Source organism: Ailuropoda melanoleuca, chromosome 12 (assembly GCF_002007445.2).
Source record: "Ailuropoda melanoleuca isolate Jingjing chromosome 12, ASM200744v2, whole genome shotgun sequence".
NCBI lineage: Eukaryota > Metazoa > Chordata > Mammalia > Carnivora > Ursidae > Ailuropoda > Ailuropoda melanoleuca.
The window spans coordinates 29129441-29150783 of record NC_048229.1 but is presented as its reverse complement, the minus strand read 5'-3'; the positions used below and the strand labels follow the sequence as shown (position 1 = coordinate 29150783).

The 21343-nt window shown below is 44.2% G+C and overlaps 1 protein-coding gene across 2 annotated transcripts; it reads left to right on the top strand.

Annotated features, from left to right (window-relative positions):
* Positions 1–8816: 8816 nt before the first annotated feature.
* Positions 8817–19127, top strand: FPR2 (formyl peptide receptor 2). Of its 2 annotated transcripts, none has more exons than XM_002927939.4 (2): positions 8817–8876; positions 17131–19126. In XM_002927939.4, the coding sequence occupies exon 2, from the start codon at positions 17142–17144 to the stop codon at positions 18195–18197; it is 1056 nt and encodes a 351-aa protein (XP_002927985.1). In that variant the 5' UTR covers positions 8817–8876; positions 17131–17141; the 3' UTR covers positions 18198–19126. The 2 variants fall into 2 exon arrangements, with proteins under 2 accessions (XP_002927985.1, XP_034495040.1); XM_034639149.1 differs by lacking the exon at positions 8817–8876 and adding an exon at positions 15254–15412 and having other exon boundaries at positions 17131–19127.
* The last annotated feature ends 2216 nt before the right edge of the window (positions 19128–21343 follow it).

Below are 21343 nucleotides of genomic sequence, written 5' to 3'. Positions count from 1 at the left end.
TGGTGGTGCAATATGAATCTGCTTAATGCCACTAACTTATGTACTTAAAATGGTAAATATTATGTGTATTTTACCACAATTTTTAAAACACACACACACACAAAAAAGGTGTACGGACATCCAGTGGATGATTGATGGATGAGAGACAGCTCCAGTGACTCACAGTCAGACAGACATGAACTAAGACTTTCTTCCTCCCATGACTCTGCCTGAGGTCTACAAGACGCAACTTGCCCATCTCAGATCCTGCCCCCTCTCTCTTCAGGGGCATGAGAGCCCCCCCTTTCCTCTGCCATGGTGAGAGGTCAGGCACAATATTTGGTTGGGTTTCAAAGCTAGGCAAAATGGATCTGTGAGTGATAACAGACAATGTGCCATCAAGCATTGTGTCTTGTGGATTCCGTGCTACAGGAAGTCAGACTCTTGTCTCTGTGGTTCTCCTGACCAAATAGATGGGCGCCCTTCTCCATCCATTGTGTGCACTCAGTTCTCTTGGGGATGAAGAAGAGCACGGTAGGAATTACCGTCCAGATACATGCCGGGGATGAGAGTTAGCTAGAGGGGTTGTGCAAAATACATGCGGGGCTCCTGCCAAGAGCTCTACTTCCCTTCTAAACTTCGCGGCAGCCTTCCTCAAATGGTTGTTGGAGAATGAAATAGGTTAATACCATACAGCCTGAGCCAGTGCTTGACACATTGTATACACTGAATAATGTTTGCTTCTTACAGTTATTTTGCAGCTGAGGAACCTGAGACTTACAGCAGTTAACCCTAACCCAGCAGCTCAGGCTGTCCAATTCCAGCCAAGGTCTCCTTCTGCTCCCGCTCTGCCATCCGGCCTCTGCACCCGAGCTGTCTAGTGCAGCTGCCACTCACCCCCGGTATTCTGAGCCCCCAAAACACGGTTAGTCTTATTTAAGCTGGACTGTACGAGTAAAAACACCCATCAGATTTCAAAGACTTAGAATGTTAAAAAATAGCGTGAAATATCTCATTAATAATTTTTATACTGACTACATATTGAAATGACAATTATTTGGCTCTGGTAGATTAAGTAAAATATTTTCTAAAAATTAACATTGCCTGTTTCTTCTTCTTTTTTTAAAAGGTTTTACTTATTTATTTGAGAGAGAGTGCACACACAAGTGGGGGGGCAAAGGGAAAGGGAGAAGCAGACTCTCCGCTTAGCAGGGAGCCCCACTCTGCTCCATCCCAGGACTCCGGGATCATGACCCAAGCAGAAGGCAGACGCTTAACCGACTGAGCCACCCAGGCGCCCCTCACTTGTTTATTCTTACTTTTTCGAAGTACCTACCAGACCATTTAAAGTTACATACATGGCTCACGTTTCTATGGAACTTTGATGCCCTATAGTAACTTGTAGGTGTTTCCCCCTCCCTTCTCCGCCCCCCCCCCGGCCGTTTGTCCTCAAGAATCTTTAAGGCAATCATTTTAAAGCAATGAATAAGGAAGATTCTGCAATGACAGGAGGGGACACACTGTGCAACTCTTACTCCACCACGGTTGGAGGGTGGGCAGGAAGCCTGTTATGTGCAACAGTACAAATCACGGTGGCTCCCATTTATTGAGCCCCATCTCCGGGGCCATCACCCTGCTGCATCCCCATTCTTCCTGCCTCTGAGCTCAGCAAGCTCCAAACGGGCTAAGCATCATCACCAAATGCCAGAAGGAACTCTGCCTTGGAGAGGGGAGGCGGCTGCCTAAGGTTTAAGGTCGCAGTTTTGAGGAGGCAGAGCTGAGTCCTGTTGATGGGTCCCATGGAACATCCAGCACCAGCCTGGTCATGTGGAGACCAGGAATCACTGCTCTGGGAGGCTTCTGCTTCCCTATCACCTTCATTTCCCCGTGGTCCATAATAATTACTTTGGCCCTCTGCTTTGTCCTTAATGCTCCGAACCTCCTCTGTCATGCCCGCTCACAGCTGATGCCCTTGCTTTGTACTCCACCAACTCCACCGTCCTGTCTGCTCCTGTGCCGCTGTTCTCTGCTTTTGCCTCCATGACCACCAAGCAAGCAACCCTGCCCAAGACCTGGCCTTCTACTTGTTTTCTGAATCTCACCCCCTACCCACTCTCTCAAGAACTTCCCTCCTTCACTTTTCCCCTCTTTCTCCTGTAGCAACAATATTTTCTCTCTACTCCGTCATTCCCTTCCGCACCCCACTATGGTCTAGAACCTCTCATCTTATAAATATTTTTTCCTTGATTCCATGTCCTTCTTTAGTTTCCAACAAATTCTTGGCTCTTTCAGAGCAAAACATCCTGAAGGAAGAGCGTACGTTCACTATATTTATTTCTTCACCTTGCACTTCTCTATAACTCACTCCAAAGGGTTTCTTGACCCCATCATTCTGATGGGCCCTTGTCGAGGTCCACAACCCCTACAGATACATTTCCCACCTGGACTTTCCACAGACTGTGGTGTTTGCTCCAGATTCTAAGTTCTGGTCTCCTGAGAAGAGTAAAGAGAGTAATCCTAAAAACATTATTTCCAAGGCCCCGAAACAATGAGGCTGCTTTCGATTATAAGTGATTTACAATTTGCAATTATACCTAACAATGCCTGAAACGGACACAACATTTATGGTCTACTTTACAAGAATTTTGGAAATGGAGAGTACTAGGTTAGGTTCTGTCTGTACAATATCAAGAACCACATTTATTTTAATCCTCCCAGTTTACTGTCCCCAGTTTGGTGGCTTTCTTCCTGGAGATTGCCACCTAATGGCTGCAAGATAGCTGCCACAGCTCCTAACTTCACACACAGCATCCCAAGCCAGGAGGATGAGGATGAAATGGGAAATCACTGAAGATTTTTAATCAGAAGTAGGGCATGTTCAGATCTGTGTTTAATAAAAATTTCTTTGGAGTCATACATATAAGACACATGTTAGAAGGTTCCCAAGGGAGGAAGCGTAACAAGTGTGGATGTAACCAAGAGTCAAAAGGAAGTCATAGTCTTACTGGGAATTAAAGTGAAGAGAATAGCAGAGGGCACTACTATTCATAGAGAAGGGCTCAGGTACTGAGAAAAGATAAGAGACATAAGACCCCACAAAGAGTAACTCCCATACAAATTTCCAGGTCTTTGGAAGTCTCCTGTTCTTCCTGAAACCAGGCTTCTTGGATGCCCTGCATGTTTCCCATAAACCCTCTTTACTAAAGCATATGAGGGTTTTGTTCTTTGCTACCAAATGGCCCATGATTAACACACCAGGATTTGCAAAATGGACAGAGGCAAAGTGACTAAGGTGAAATAAAGGAAATTCTCAACAGGACTCTGATTCCTGAGTGTCCCCATTGTCTAATCTGTGTAAGGCCAAAGGGGAAATGATATTGAGCTTGGCCTTGGTGGGACAAGTTCCTGTCTATGTTGCAAAAATCCCTGACCCTTGTGGTAACTGATACCTGAAATGGCCTCTGTGACCAGCAAAGTCTTTCAGTAAATCACAGTGCCTGAGACAGTGAAGCCAGATTGCCTGGGATGGTAACTCAAATTTACCACTGACTAGTTCTGCAACTGGTCAAGCCATCCAACCCAGGGACTGGCCGACATTTTCTGTAAAGGGCCACAACAGTAAATATTTTATGTTTTGCAGGCCATAGTGTCTCCATCACAACTATTCAACCTTGCTGTTATAGCACAAATACAGCCATTGACAGTATGCAAATGATGAGCATGGCTGTGTGCCAATAAAACTTTATTTAAGGATGCCGAAATTGGAATTGTATATAATTTTTACTTGACATAGAATATTATTCTTTTGATTTTCTTCAGCCATTAAAAAATATAAAAACCATTCTTGGCTCATGAGCCAATCAAAAATAGACGGGGGGCTGGATTTGACCTCTGAACTTTCCTGAACCTCAGTCACCCCATCTGTGAATTAAGGATAATAATGCTCAAAAAAAGGACATGTTTGAACAAAACCAGTAAGATAACTGATGCAAAGTTATCCTGGATTAGTATGGATTAGTTAGTTGGCATGAATTATCATTAGTTCACAGGGATTCTTGTGCAATACATATTACCATATGCTAGTAATCAGAAAAGAATCTCTTCCTCTCATGTTTTACATTCTCTCTGGGTGAACCTATCCACACTTAAGGCTTCAACCACACCTCATTAATAATCCCCAAATCCCTGCCTCCAGCTCAGACCTTGCTCTTGAATTCCAGGCACATCATCCTGGGTTCATTTGTCCCTTCAGGCCCATTTCCAGAATTTGATCTCATTACCTTCTCTGACAACTCTGCGTGATGGAAGGAACTGTGTCCCTCCAAGATTCATATGTTGAAGTCCTAATCCCACTACCTCAGAATGTGACTGTATTTGGAGACAGGGCCTTTGGCCTCACCCAATCTGACTGGTGTCCTTATAAGAAGAGGAAATGAAGGTATGGACGCACACTGAAGACAGACATCCATCTACAAGCCAAGGAGAGAGGCTTCAGAAAACAAACAAACAAATAAATAAAAACAACCCTGCTGACACCTTGATCTTGGACTTCTAGCCTCCAGAACTGTGAGAAAATAAGTTTCTGTTGTCTAAACTGCCCAGTCTGTGGTATTTTGTTAAGGCAGCCCTAGCATACTGATATACTCTGTTTCTCATGGAATTCCATCTCAGTGATGGCCCCCAAATTCACCAAATTATCCTGGTGATTTTAAAGAAAATAGCCACAAAATTCTTTGACACTTCTCCCACTCAAAGGTAGGGTCTGTGCCCTCTCGCCTTGAATCTGGGTGGGATTGGGACTATTTTGACCAAAGGAATGTGGTAGAAATGACACTGCACGACATCGAACACTAGGTCAGAAAAGGCCATGAAGATTCTACTGGTTTTCCTGGGACACTTGTTCTGGAGGAAGGCGGCCATCATGCAAGAACTCTGATTACCCTGAGACCACCATGCTGGAAAGGCCTTATGTAGGGCCTCAGTATTGGAGTCATTCCCACCCAGGTACCAGACACGTGGATGAAGGAGCCATCAGATAACTTCAATCTCCAACTTTCAAGTCACTCCCAAACCTTTGAGTCTTTGGGAGCAGAAAGAAGCATCTCCTCTGTGCGTTGTTCTAATTCCTAATTAACACATAATCCATGAGCATAATAAAATGGTTGTTTAACATCGCTACGTTTTAAGAGTGGCTTATTATGTAGCAATAGTAACAGGAACTCAAAACCTGTGGGATTCATGAAGAGCCCTTCTTCTTCTTTACTCCACATGACTGTCCAGTCTCCGAGCCCAGTCTCCTGAGCCCGGACACCTCTCCCCAGACCTACCTCCTCTATGGGACCCTAGACCTGCCCTGGGCAGCTCTTCAACTTCCCTTTAATCTTTTGCTACATCCTCCCCTCTAAGGTCTCTGCCTTCAACTGGGAGCATTCTCAAATCTTTTTCTGAAGCACACATCTGACAAGTCCCCCTCTTGCCTAAATGGTTTTTCATTTTTCCTATTTTTTTAATTGAAGTATAGTTGACACACAATGTTACATTAGTTTTAGGTGTAAAAAACAGCAATTCAACAACTGTACACATTATACCAAGCTCACCACAACTGTGGCTACCATCTGTCCTCATACAATGCTATTACATATCACTGACTAATTTCCTGTGCTGTACCTTTCACCCTCATGACTTACTCATTCCATAACTGTAAGACTGTACCTCCCACTCCCCTTCACCCATTCTTCCCATCCCTACTCCTTCCTCTCTGGCAGCCACCAGCTCGTCTGTATTTATGGAATACAGTTTCTGCTTTTTTGTTTGTTCGTTTGTTTTTTAATATTCCACACAGAAGTGAAATCATATGTAAATGTCATTCTGACATTTCACTTAGCATAATACCCTCTGGATCCATCCATGTTGTTGCAAATGGCAAGATCGCGTTCTTATGGCTGAGTAATATGCCATTATACATGTATACCACATCTTCTTTATCCATTCACCTATCAGTGTACACTTTAGTTGCTTCCATATCGTGGCTATTGTAAATACTGCTGCAATAAACATAAGGGTGCATTTATCTTTTTAATTAAAAAAGAATTAAACACTAATTGTTTTTGTTTTCTTTAGATAAATATCCAGTAGTGGAATTACCGAATCATGTAGTATTTCTATTTTTCACTTTTTGAGGAACCTCTATACTGTTTCTGACAGTGGCTGTACCAATTTATATTCCCACCAACATCAGGGTTCCTTTTTCTCCACATCCTCACCATACTTGTTATTTCTTGTCTTTTTGATTCTAGCCATTTTGATAGGTGTGAGGTCGTATCTCATTGAGGTTTTTTTTTTTTAAAGATTTTATTTATTTATTTGACAGAGATAGAGACAGCCAGTGAGAGAGGGAACACAAGCAGGGGGAGTGGGAGAGGAAGAAGCAGGCTTATAGCGGAGGAGCCTGATGTGGGGCTCGATCCCATAATGCCGGGATCACGCCCTGAGCTGAAGGCAGACGCTTAACCGCTGTGCCACCCAGGCACCCCTATCATTGAGGTTTTGATTTGCACCTTCCTGATGATAAGTGATGTTGAGCGAGCATCTTCTCATGCGTCTGTTGGCCATCTGTACGGCTTCTTTGGAGAAATGTTTATTCAGGTCCTCTGCCCATTTTTTAAAAAAGATTTTATCTATCTATCTATCTATCTATCTATCTATCTATCTATCTATCTAAAGCAGAGGCAGGAGGGGCAGAGGGAGAGGGAGAGAGAATCTCAAGCAGACTGTGCTGACCGTGGAGCCTGATGTGGGGCTCTATCTCGCGACCCTGAGATCACCACCTGAGCCAAAATCAAGCATAGGACGCTCAACTAACTGAGCCACCCAGGTGCCCCTACCATTGTGTTTAGCGCGACTGTGTTTTGTAAGAAATATATTTGGTCTTTGTCCCTGGTTCCTGGCACAGGCTCCTAAAACCCTAGGAATTTCCTGAGTGATAAAAGTGTATTTTGTTATACCTAGGGAGCTCTTTCTGATCACACCAGAGTTTATGCTAATGAGGTGACTTAAGGGGGGGCCCCTAGATAGTGTCTGAAAGACCAGGTGATTAAAGCTTGGGACTTTCAGCCCCATACACTGACCTCAGGAAGGGGAGATGGGAGGGGGCTGAAAATTAAGCTCTGTAAAAACTTCTGACTGGGGAAGATTTGACGAGCTTCCAGGTTAGTGAACACATCAAGGTGTTGGGAGGGTGGAGCCCTCAGAAAGGGCATGGAAAGTGTGCACTCCGCCTTCCTCATACCTTGCCCTAGGCATCTCTTCATCTGGCCGTGTAACCGAACCAAATGAGAGTTTGTCCGCCTCCCGTGCACAAGCCAGTAAAAACGGACACTGAGCTTTGGCAGAGGAGAGAGCAGGGCTATTTATTGGTGTGGCACCACTCAGGAGAATGCGGGGCTAATGCTCATTAGCCCCAAATGCCCTGATGCCTTGCAAGTCAGGGGTTTTAAAGGGCAAAATTTGGGGCCCCTGGGTGGTTCAGTCGGTTAAGTGTCCTACTCTTGATTTCGGCTCACGTCATGATCTCAGGGTCACAGGATCGAGCCCCGAGTCAGGCTCCTCACTCAGTGGGGAGTCTGCTTGAGATTCTTTTTCTCCCTCTCCAACCCTGCCTGTGCTCTCTCTCTCTCTCTCAAACAAATCTTTAAAATAAAACAATGGGTAAAATTTGGGGCAGGGGTCTCCTGAGAAGGTGGATGCCGCTGATTGGAAGCCCATGAGATAATATTAGCAGGTGCTATGGTGCCACTGCATCTGGTCCCCTGGAGGTCTTTTCCAACTCAAGAGACTGAGAATCTGAAGAATATCTTTATTCTTTAGGTTAGAGATTTCCCGAAGTACATCTGGTGATTATACCTTTAGGGTAGTGCTAATTAACTACTTGTAAGCTAGTGGGGTTGCATTCCTACAGGTTCCTCGGCTGGTCCAGCCATGCCTGTGGGTGATAAGAACTCTACTGTTCATTTTTTCATCAGAACTGACATGATGGATGCTGGCTTCTGCTGGTCTTGAATCGTATCCTTTAAAATAAACTGGTAAACGGGCACCTGGGTAGCACAGTCGTTAAGCGTCTGCCTTCGGCTCAGGGCGTGATCCCGGTGTTCCAGGATCGAGTCCCACATCAGGCTCCTCCGCTCGGAAGCTGCTTCTTCCTCTCCCACTCCCCTGCTGTGTTCCCTCTCTCTCTGTCTGTCTGTCACATAAATAAATAAAAAAATCTTTAAAAAAATAAAATAAACTGGTAAACAAAAGCAAATTGCCTTCCTGAGTTTGTCGAGCCACTCTAGCAAACTACTGAACCTGAGGAGGGGGTCCCAGGGATCCCTGATTTATAGCTGGTGAGTCAGGTGGAAGTGACAAACTGGGTCTTGCAAGTAGCATCTGAAATGGGGGCAGTCTTGTGGGACGAGCCCTTTACTACACATTTGGTGTCAGAAATGCTGTGTGAGGAGAGAAACAAGTTTTTGCTTAACCATCATCTACCACTTTGTATTGCTTGTCTTGAGTTCTCCTCACCTCAGTAATTGTTTCCTTCATTTTCCTGAATCTCTGAAGGAGAAAGGGACTGGACACCCACACTCCTTGACCCTTGACATTTAGAGGGCTGAATTCCTGTCTCCGGCAGTAGGCTGGAGGTGAGGGGAATATTCAGACTTCAGTCTCTAAGGAGAGTACACTGACAACATATCCAGGGTGCTTTCTGGAAATTGCAAAAAGCCCTGGGTTTCTGTCACCTGATTGGTTCCAGCGCCACCATCCCTCCCCCACCTTGTCCAACAAAACATCTGCCTACCCTGAGTCACTCTGCAGGAAGCTGGGAACTAGCAACAGAAAAAGGATCTCAGCTGGTGGTAAGTTGGGGGCCTAACAATTTCAAAAATTGTTATTTGAGCATCTGCTAGGTGGCAGATACCTCCTAAACCTTCAGAGCTGGACTGTCCCATATAGAATCCACTCACCACATATGGTAATTGAGCTCTCGCTGAGCTGTGCTCTAAGTGTAGGACCCGTTTAGTATATTCAAAGACTTAGCATGGAAAAAGGATATAAAATAGCTGATTGATAATTCTCTCTTTTTTTTTTTAAGATTTTACTTATTTATTTGACAGAGAGAGAGACAGTCAGTGAGAGAGGAAACACAAGCAGGGGGAGTGGGAGAGGAAGAAGCAGGCTCCAGCAGAGCAGGGAGCCTGATGCAGGGATTGATCCCAGGACCCTGGGATCATGACTCCAGCCGAAGGCAGACACTTAACGACTGAGCCACCCAGGCACCCTGCTGATTGATAATTCTTATATTGGTTCCATGTTCCAATGATGTTCTTTTTGATATGTTGGGTTACATACAATATATTATTAAAATTAATATGTTATCACAATTGATTTCTTTTACTTTGCAGAAAGCACGGTAAGGGGCGCCTGGGTGGCTCAGTTGTTAAGCGTCTGCCTTCGGCTCAGGGTGTGATCCCGGGGTCCTGGGATCGAACCCCACATCAGGCTCCTGCACTGGGAGCCTGCTTCTTCCTCTCCCACTCCCCCTGCTTGTGTTCCCTCTCTCGCTGGCTGCCTCTATCTCTCTCTGTCAAATAAATAAATAAAAGGTTAAAATAAAACAAAACAAAACATGAAAGAATGGCAAGCCTCACATGTGGCTCACGTGTATGTTTCTATTCGACAGCATTACTCTGGAGTTTTAGCACCGAAAGAATTTGGTGGTGTTCTAGCATATATACTACTGTGGGGGGTATTTATTTATTTATTTATTTATTTATCTCTCCATTTATTTTAAATGTTTTTTTATTTATTTGAGACCGTATGAGAGAGAGCGCGATCAGCAGGAGGGGCAGAGGAAGAGGGAGAAATGACCTCCCCGCTGAGCAGAGAGCCCAGTTTGGGGCTTGACCCCAGGACCCCCGGGATCATAACCTGAGCCAAAGGCAGATGCTTAACCGACTGAGCCACCCAGGTGCTCCAATGTGGAGGATATTTAGAACAGAAAATGAAAGAATAGATACATAAACAAAAATATCTGGTAGGACAAACTGTGCCTGGATTAGCTGCTCTGCATTGTGGGCCAGGTGGGGGCCTCTGAAGATGTAATTGCTAAGCTGAGAATGAATATTCGATAAGAGCCAAACGTGGGAAGCTTGAAAGAGCATCGTAGGCAGAAGGAACAGAGGATGCAGAAGCCCTGAGATGGCGATGAGCTTGGCATATTCAAGGAATTGAAGGAATTCGATTTGGAAGGAGCACATTGTGCAAGATCAGAGTGAGAGTATGCAGTATGACTGAGTGTGATGTTGTGATATATAATAAGACATATACACCTGGTTTTGGTCCTGTTTCTGGCACAGAGCTTCTAAAACCCTGGGAATTTCCTGAGCAATTGAGGTGTCTTTTGTTATGTTAAGGAGGCGACTTCTGGAAAGCACCTAAGGATGGGGGACCAACCATGTGATTGGATGGCTGGAACTTTCAGTCTTGACCCCCTGACCTCCAGGGAAAGAAGTGGTGGAGACTGAGTTCAATCCCCAATGGTGAATGAGTTAATCAATCATGCCTATGTAATGAAGCCTCCATAAAAACCCCAAAGGATGGGCTTCGGAGAGCTTCTGGCTTGGTGAAAACATGTGGAGATATGGGGAAGGCAGCTACCTGGAGAGGACGTGGAAGTGCCACATCCTTTCCTCATACCTGGCCCCAGCATCTCTTTCATCTGCTGTTCCTGAATTGTATCCTTTAATAAACTGATGATCTAGTAAGTAAAATATTTCTCTGGGTTCTGTGAGCCACTGCAACAGATTAATTGAGTCTGTTTATTTACTAATCTGTTTATTTATTAATCGGAAGCAGTTGTGGGAACCTCTGATTTACAGCCAGTCAGAAGCACAGGTACCCTGGGCTTGTAACTAGTGTCTGAATTGCCCCAGGGGCAGGTGGGCACCTTTTAGGACTGAACCTTTAACCTGCGCAGTCTGATAGTGTGAAAATTGAGTTGAATTCTTGGACACCTACTGGTGCCCAAGAATTGTTTGTTGGTGTGGGGACTCTCCCACACTTTGGAAGTTGGGTCACAAAAGGATAGATGGGGAAGATCCAAGAGTGCTCAGTGAGCTGGAGTTTGGAAGTTGGAGTTTGGAAACGACTGGAGGATTCTGAGCAGAATGTCGTGTTCTGTGTTTTTAAAAGATCATTTGGCTATTGTCTGAAGATGGATTTCTGGGGGGGTAGTGGCAGGGGAGACACTTGGAGCAGGAAGAAGCTATTTGCAAGGTCAGTGCAAATATGCAGGCCAGCCGAGGAGCCCTGGACAAGGGCAGTGGGGATGGGAATGATTCTGGGTGTGGATTCAGTTGCTTTGCAGACAGAATTGATAGACTTGGATTGGGCTGGGTGATAAGGGAAAGGCATCAAGGATCCATTTTAGATTTGGAGCTTTAACAGTTGAGTGTTTAATCCAAACAGATATGGAATACTAGGAGAGAGGCAGATTTGGGAGGATGGGATAGTAAGAGTTCGGTTTGGGTAATGTCAGGTTTGGAATGCCTATGGGATTCCCGCAGGGAGATGTCAAGAAGTCAGGTGGCTATTGGTACCAGGGCACCTGGCTGGCTCAGTCAGCAGAGCATGGAACTCTTGACCTCCAGGTTGTGAGTTTGAGCCCAATGTTGGGTGTAGAGATTACTTAAATAAATAAAACCTAAAAAAAAAAAAGGAGTTATCAATGTGGTGTTATAAGCCATGAGACTGGATGATACTATGGAAAGACTACGTATAGAGGATGGAAGGGAGCAGGTTAAGCCCAGAGACACCCTAACATTTAAAGTTAAACTTAGAGAGGGTGTCTGGCCAGCTCAGTCAGTGGAGCGTGTGACTCTTGATCTCAAGGTTGTGAGTTCGAGCCCCATGTTGGGTATAGAGAGTACTTAAATAAATAAAACTTAAAAAAAAAGGAGTTATCAATGTGGTATTATAAGCCATGAGACCGGATATTACTATGGAAAGACTATGTATAGTGCATGGAAGGGGTATAAGCCCAGAGACACCCTAACATTTAAACTTAGAGGGGGTGCCTGGCAGGCTCAGTCAGTGGAGTGTGTGACTCTTGACCTCAAGGTTGTAAGTTCGAGCCCCATGTTGGGTGTGGAGATTACTTAAAAATAAAATCTTTCAGAGGCGCCTGGGTGGCTCAGTCGGTCGAGCATCCAACTCTTGATTTCAGCTCAGGTCACGATCTCAGGGTTGTGAGATTGAGCCCCACGTTGGGCCCCGTGTTCAGTGGGGAGTCTGCTTGGGATTCTCTCTCTCTCTCTCTCCTTCTGCCCCTCCCCCTGCTCATGCACAAGTGTGCTTTCTCTCTAAATAAATAAAACCTTTTAAAAAAATCTTTAAAAATAAAAAAAGTTAAATTTAGAGGAGAAAAACCTAGTAAATTGGACTGAGAAGAGGTGGCCAACTGAGCTATAATATCAACCAAGAGTGTGCTGTGGATACATTTTATCACCTCAAGGCATAAGAAAAATGTCTGAAGAAGGAGGGAGGGGTCCCATGGGTCCTATGTCACTGAAGTATCAGGATGAGGACTGAAAAGGGACCACTGGAGTGGGCAAGGAGAAGGCCACAGGTATCCCTGAGGAGAGCACATTCTGTGGAGCGGTGAGCAGCAAAGCCAGTCTGGAGTATGTTAAGGAGAAAATGTGAGGTGAGGAGTGGAGAGGCTCCCTTCTAAAGTTTGGCTATGAATCCTCTTCACAGAAAGAATTCTCCTGAGAGAAATGGGGCTGAAGCTGGAAAGGACTATGGGCCAAGGATGGTTTCTTTTTCTTTTTTCAAATTTATTTTTTAAAGTAAGCTCAATGCCCAATGTGGAGCTTGAACTCACGACTCCGAGATGCTCTACCCACTGAGCTAGCCAGGCGCCCCAGGATGGTTTCTTTTAAAGGGAGGAGATACGATAACATTTATGGAATTGTGAGAATAACCTAGTAGAAAGAAAATCTTGGGTTTTTGTCTTTGGGAGAAAAGAAAGGGGATAATGCAGGAAGACGTTTCTCCAGAAGGTGAAGTAGAGAGGGAGCAAACATGGGAGGGTAGCTGCTGGGATGAAAGAGAACTCTTTACTCGCTATGACAGGTGCAGGTGGATTGGAAAGTTTGGGGCAGGGCAGGCTAAAAAGTTCTAACGGTTACCATTTTCCCATTACAATATCAGGCAAAGGCATCTGCTGAGAGAGGGGATGAGAAGGGGGAGATGCCAGGTAAAAGCAGGAAGGAGGAAAGAACTGAAAAGTTATTTCGAAACTTGGAGGAAAAAAAAAACAAAAGTTGGAAGTGCAAATATGCTAGAGAAGCAGAGTAAGCTAACACAGAAATACTGAGTTGCCATTTGAAATCTGGTCATAAATTCAGTTTTCCCCTTAATAGTTGTGACACTCACTGGGCAAGTCACCTCCCCTGCCAGAGCCATGGTTTCCTCTTCTTATCCCATAGCAAGGTTGTTGTAATTGGAGATTATAAAATAGACAGTGACTGGCACATTCAAGGGGCTCACCAAACAGGAGCCCTCATGATCCACAGTAGTATCGTGTGTGGTTCACAGGTCCCGTCTCTCACACTGCAACGAGGGTGGGCCCGTAATGTACAACTTTGCCTCACTGGCCTTTCCCCTCCTGTCATTGCACAATTGTCCTTCCGCGTTGTAGCAGCATTTTTAAACCAAGATCTGTGGATCACTGAACACACCACATTTTCTGAGTGCCTCACAGGGTGCTTAGTGAGTATGTAGAGAGAACTTTACTCTGTTAAGGCAGAATGGTGGGTGGCAGAGAATTGAGGGGACAATTCTGGTGGACTCTGTCTGGCTGAGCTCAAATGCTCATATGTGAGGGTTGTGGCGAGGGCTAAAGGAGCTCTTGACATATGGAAAATATTCCTAAGTACTAGCTACTACTGTTAAGAGCACGGGTCTTGACCTGAACTTGAGCTTCCACAATGCATGGCCTGGGACTGAACCCCAGGACACAGCATAAAGCCTGGTGAAGACTGAGAGTTTCCATCTGTTAAAGACTCACTTGATCGTGCCTCAAACACTTCCATGTCTACTCTTAATTAATCCTCACCTGAAAATCAGTCTTCACCATAAAACCGCCTCCATTCTGCAAAGGAGCAAACTGAAGGTCAAAGGGACGGCACTAAGAACTCCTTGGGCAGGTGTCAGATGAAGAGTAGAACACAGACTGACCTCCCTCCAGAGCCTAGCACTTTTCACACTGGTAACAGTGACTCTCAACTGGGAGTGATCCCCCCCCCAACCCAGGGGACATTTGACAATGCCTGTAGGTACTTTTGGACGTCACAACTGGCGGTGCAGCTGCCTCTAGCATCTAGTAGACAGGGGTCAGGGATGCTGCTAAACATTCCACGATGCACAGGACAGTCTTCCAAAACTAAGAATTATCCAGCCCCAAATGTCAATGGCGCCAAGGTCAAGAACCTGCACTACACATCAAACAATGTGCCATAGAGGCCCGCTGGAAACTGACTGGTAAAGACAGGAAGCAGGCCAGGAGGGATGGAGATCACTTCCAGGTAATCTTGGGGGAAGTCCTTTAAAAAGCAGCATTTTAGGCTGGCAAAGGCAGTGGCTCTGGACTTGGTTAAATCCAGTTTTTAAAACTTGCTGCCTCTGCTGACTAGCTGGGCATGATGCTGAAACCTCTGGGCCATGGTTTCCCTTTGATAAAAGAAGGATGATAACAGACACCTTGCAATATCATTATTATTATTATTATTGTTATTATTATTATTTTAGTTTTAATTTTACTTAAATTCAGCTCAGTTAACCTATAGTATATTATTAGTTTTGGGGTTGAATTTAGTGATTCATCCGTTGCATATAACACCCAGTGCTCATTACATCGAGTGCCCTCCTTAATGCCCATAACCAATTACCCCATTCCCCCACCCCATTATTATTTTTTAAAGATTTACTTACTTATTTTAGAGAGAGAGAAAGACCATGGGTGGGAGGGGTAGAGGGAGAGGACAGAGAATCTCAAGCAGACTCCTCGCTGAGCATGCGGCCTGATGTGGGGCTCAATTTTATGACCCTGAAATCACAATCTGAGCCGAAAGACTCAGACACTCAACCTGACTGAAACACCCAGGTGTCCCTATTTATTCATTTTAGAGAGACGTGCGGGGAGAGGCAGAGGAAGAAAGAGAGAAAGAATCTGAAGCAGACTCCCTGCTAAGCGTGGAGCCTGACGTGGTGCTCCAAGCCATCACCCTGAGATCATGACCTACGCCAAAATCAAGAGTTGGACACTTAACAGAGCCACCCAGGCGCCCCAATACCTTGCAGTATTATCATGAGTATTAAATGTGAAAAGGTGCTCAGTAATTGCAATTCTCTTAAGGAGGCTGAATAGCCCAGAGTAAAATGATCCTCAAATTTTTGAGGCCTTAGAAGACCACCTTAACTTTTATGCAAAGAGATTCCAGGGTGGGGTTTATGAGTATGCATTTTTAATAGCCGCCGTGGAATTTTTTTTTTTAAGATTTTAAGTAATCACTACACCCAAAGTAGGGCTTGAACTCACAAGCCTGAGATCAAGAGTTGCATGCTCTACCGACTGAGCCAGCCAGGCACCCCAGCCACCCTGGATATTTCTGATATAGCTAACAGATCACAATAGGAGGAAATCTGTTAATGTGGCACAAGTCACACAGACTTCTGGGTTGAATGTGGAGCCAGTGGTTATAGACGTGACCTGGTCCAGATGCAGACACTACATTTTTTTGAATTCTTATTCTTTTTTTTGGTGGGGGGGATTTGTATTCTTTTTTTTTTTTTTTTTAAGGGGGAGTCTTATTCTTAAGAGCAAGCAAATCTATCCCAGAACCTCCCCTGGATATCTTCCCACCGTGTTACTGTCTAGGATTTAGTCATGTGCCCACTGTTAAAGCAAGCCTTTGCAAAGCAAAGGGGATTCCAGCTACGGGTGAAACTAATCAGAATTTGCCTCCAGAGACGGAGAGGAAAGAACACCTTCTCAGAAGGATGAGTAACTAAACAAAACCGTGGTTTGGGCAGCAGAAGAGACTAGGGGAATGGATGTTGGAGGCAACCAGCAATGTCTGTCACAAATGTGTAACAGAGAAAGCCAGATTAACCCGGGTCAAAGTCCTTCCTCTACCACTTACTACTTAAGTGACTTTGGGCAGTTTCTATAACGGCTCTGAACATCAGTTTATTCTTATGAAAACCAGAAATAATGAGCATTATAGCATTCTTACGTAGATCAAACTGGATCCCCACATATAGCAATTAACACAGTGCATGGTCTCTGACAAGAACCCAACAGTTACTACTAACAAACTTTATTACTCTCATACTCTTTATCCCACAGAACACTAACGCTACGCAATGGGCAAAAATTCTTCACATCCCAGAGAAGAGACCCATATCAAGCAATGAAAAACAGAACATTGAAAGCAGAGATAGGGCCCCCTTTGCTGACTTCCTCTAGCACAGAATCCACATGATGTAACTGTATTACTACATATTACCAGTAACAGTTCAAGGTCCTCAATTACAAACTCAAACCAAATTCTACAACTTTAACCTCAATACTAAGCAAATAGCAGGTGAAGGGTTCTCGTAGTGGGAGCGGGGAGTCTGGGAGAACCCGGGGCGGAAATCGCTGCAGAGCTTGCCAGCATCTGTGCAGTGAATCATGGGTGAGAGGTGAACCTACTGACTGAGTCTAGTGTTTCCCCTCACTAGGCCATAATTGTCTACCCACCAATTTTTTCTTATCTATATACCCTCAGTGTAGTTTTCTTCTAGTGAACAGGAAGCTTCTTGACTAAGCAATCAGCCCAACAGGTGGAATACATCTGAATAATTATGGGAATATGGAGAACTATCCTCTCCCAAAGTAATAGCCAAGGGAGTGCCAATTTTATAGTATGACTGGCCACAGGTTTCAGGAGAGTGGGTGTCCTGGTTGGAGTGGGAGCTTAGCGGAGGCTGATGTTGGCCACGAATAGGGATGCTGGCAGATGGTTCCGCAGACGAGACATGACCATTGTTGAAATGTTTCAGGTGTGGGCAAGATGGAGCGCAACCTCTCTATCCCTGTGAATGGAAGTCAAGAGATGCTCCATGAGTCTGCGGGCTACACGGTTCTGCGGATCCTATCATTGGTGGTGATTGGGATCACCTTTGTCCTTGGCGTCCTGGGCAACGGGCTTGTGATCTGGGTGGCTGGATTCCGGATGGCACACACAGTCACCACCATCTGTTACCTGAACCTCGCCTTAGCCGACTTCTCCTTCACTGCCACCCTACCATTCCTCATTGTCTCAAAGGCCATGAGAGAACAGTGGCCTTTTGGCTGGTTCCTGTGCAAGGCAGTTCACATTGTGGTGGACATAAACCTGTTTGGGAGTGTTTTCCTCATTGCTTGCATCGCACTGGACCGCTGCATTTGTGTCCTGCATCCAGTCTGGGCCCAGAACCACCGTACTGTAAGTCTGGCTACAAAAGTGATCATGGTACCCTGGATTCTTGCCCTAATCCTTACTTTGCCAGTTTTCATCTTCGTGACTACAATAAATGATGAAACAGGGAATATATACTGTACTTTCAACTTTGCACCCTGGGGCAACAGTACTGCAGAGAGGACGAAGTTTACCATCTCCATGTTGACCGCCAGAGGGATCATCCGGTTCGTCATTGGCTTCAGCATGCCGATGTCCATCATTGCTATCTGCTATGGGCTCATTGCTGCCAAGATACGCAAAAAAGGCATGATTCAATCCAGCCGTCCCTTACGGGTCCTTACTGCTGTTGTGGCTTCCTTCTTTCTCTGTTGGTTCCCCTTTCAAATGGTTGCCCTTTTAAACACAGTCTGGGTCAAAGAGAGATTGTTGGAGGGTAAGTACAAAATCCTTCGTGTCTTTGTTAATCCAACGAGCTCCCTGGCCTTCTTCAACAGCTGCCTCAACCCAATGCTCTACGTCTTTGTGGGCCAAGACTTCCGAGAGAGACTGATCCACTCCCTGCCTGCCAGTCTGGAGAGGGCCTTTACTGAGGACGTAACCCAGACCAGTGACACAACAGTCAAATCTGCTTTACCATCTGCAGAAGCAGAGTTACAGCCAATGTAAGGGGGCTGGCAGACACTTTTGAGCTCTGCACACTCTTAACCCTGCTCCCATTTCCAGCTTCATCTTACCTTGGGTCATACTGAGACACTCATCTGGAAAAATACTTTGGTGTACCCTGATTTTGGGGGGGGGGAGTGACATAAGGTGTCATTTTGATTTTGGACCTCAGTCTTTACCCTGGGATAAAGTGGAGGTTGTCAAAGAGTACAAGGGAGGAGAAAAGAAAGTGGTAGGAAATTTGTAAAGTTTAGGTGAGAGTATAGTAAGGGGAAAACTTTAGTTATTTTACCATTAAAATTTTGCCTAGGGTGTTTTTTTAAAGCTATTTTAATCAGATTACAGAAATTTCTTTGTATTCATAGTTTACTAGGAGTTTTCTTTTCAAAATCATGAATGGTTATTGGATTGTATGACTTCCATTTTATGTGTATATTAAGATGATCATATTAGTTTTATCCTTTCAATCATCATACATTACACTGATTAATTTCCGCATGTTACACTACCCTTGCAGTCCCAGAATAAACCACGCTTGGTCATGATGTATTTTGTCTATTTGTAATTTATCTTGCTAGATTTGTTTAGAACTTCTGCATTTATGTGTATGTAAAGATGGAAGATGGATCTATTACTTTCCTTTCCTCAAATGTCCTTGTCAACTTTTACATTAAACTTCCAATGGCCTCCTAAACAGACTTGGGAAGTGATTCCTCTGATTCTTTTCTTTCGTAAATGTTTAGAATTTCACTAGCAAAGCCAGCTGGCCTTGAGTTTTCTTTCCAGGAAGGCTTCTAGCAATGAGTTCAATTACTTTAATAGTTACAGGACTATTCAGATTTTCTGTTTCCTCTTCTGTCAATTTTGGTAAACCATGACTTTCAAGGAATTTAGCCATTTCATCCAAACTGTCAGATTTACTGGCATGAAACAGTATAATAGTGTGTGTAGTACTTGGTATGGTTTCCTTCACGTACTGAGAATATAAGCTATCTGAAGGCAGGGATTTGGGTCCATATTGTTCACTGATGGATCCCCATACTCTCTGTATGAAATAGTGTCTAATGTGTGATAGGCAGACACTCAATAAATATTGAATTAATGAATCAATAGACAATAGTGTCATCCAGGTGTCAAGTAATGTGTAGCTAAAATGATCTCTCATCCTCATTTCATGAATTGGGAGTGTCCAGTGGATTCTCACTGCAGTTTACAATATTTACAAATTCCCATGTGGTTTACATCTTTATAAACACCTCTGGTTTTGAGTTTCTGCTTCAAGTAAAACACTCTGGCTAACTGTTGCCTGGTGCTTTTGTTTTGAAAAAAGTCAGTCCATAATAGTACTCAGCTTTTTTTTTTCTCTCTCTGCAAACATCACTCACAAATTATCTATTACTGCATAACAGTTCCCTGATGCATTGGCAAAAGAAAAAACTCTAACTAAATATTAGGTAGTCTTGTTATCAAATGTCCCTTACTCGTTCTGATGCTTTACTGTCATCCTCCGTCTCTCATTTCCTCATGTCACCCCCAAAGTTTTGCATTTCCAGTGCACAAGGCAGTCTACCCATTTCTATTGCATTTTTGACTCCTAGAAATGCCTTTTAGTTCCCAAGAAATGTCCAACTAAGGTGTGGCTATAGAAAATAAGACACAGGGGCGCCTGGGTGGCACAGCGGTTAAGCGTCTGCCTTCGGCTGAGGGCGTGATCCTGGCGTTCTGGAATCGAGCCCCACATCAGGCTCTTCTGCTATGAGCCTGCTTCTTCCTCTCCCACTCCCCCTGCTTGTGTTCCCTCTCTCGCTGGCTGTCTCTATCTCTGTCAAATTAAAAAAAAAATCTTTAAAAAAAAAAAAAAGAAAAGAAAATAAGACACAAGTAAGAAATGCACAAGTGCAAAGCCAGGAGCCACAAAGGATGGTATACATCTTCTCAACAGAACCAGTGCTTCCAAACTGGTTAATTATGAAACTTGCTTCACTGTCAGGGCCAGGAATTCTTACAATTCCTGCTCACTGGCCTTGGTTATTTGCAACAGAATAGTGCCTGCTGTACCCTATTTTTCTGTTCTTCATTGGAAGTCTTCATTGTGTATGCCCAGTTCCTATTGCATGATTATGTATTGAGTCTCTGGAAGCCAAGGATTCTTTTAAGTTTATGGAATGCTTATCACGAAAAAACACTTATAAAACTCATTGAATCTAAAACTCCAAAATAAAACATTGGGGCTATATCACCATTGGAAAGGATGGGATTACTTCTGTTTGGAAGAGTATACAGGGATGTTGAGGGAGCAAAGAGGTAGGATGTGGTAGATACTGCCAGCTTCCTACCCAATGTTCATCCCCCTCCATTACAAGAAGTAGGTGGAAATTCAACCACCTAAAATAATACTTTTCTCAGTCATCCTTTCAGCTAGATGAAATTCTAGCAATTCTTACCAATAACATGCCAGTTATATCAGCATGTAATTTCCTCCTTTTTAATGCCTGATGGTATTTCACTGGATTGAGATAACAAAACATTTAATCAGTTACATATTAATAACCATTTAAATTGTTTCTAATCACTTCTCTGGCCTTTTGGCTAAATTGTTTTTCTGTTTCGTTTATTTTTTTTTAAGATTTTATTTATTTATTGGACAGAGAGAGAGAGAGGGAGAGAGCACAAGCAGGGGGAGCAGGAGAGGGAGCAGCAGACTCCCCGCTGAGCAGGGAGCCCGATGGGGGAGTTGATCCCTGGATCCTGGGATCATGACCTGAGCCAAAGGCAGACACTTAACTGACAGTTTAGAGATATATAACTATGTAGTAAAATTATGAAGGAAAGTGATGAATTAACTGTCATAATCAAGATAGTGGTTACTGTTGGAAGGAGGGAGGGAAAATGATCAGAAAAAAGTACGGTGTGGCTGATGGCTTCTGGATTGCTGATCATGAACTATCTTCACTTGCTGCTGGTACACGGGTATTTCTTTTACACAAAGGTATTAATCTTCATTTAAAAATATGATTCATTTATTTACTTTAAAGGGGGGAGGGAGGGAGAAAGATAAAAATCTCAAGCTGACTCTCCGCAGAGGGTGGAGCCCAACCTGGGGCTTGATCTCACCACCCTGAGATCATGACCCCAGGCGGACGCTGAAC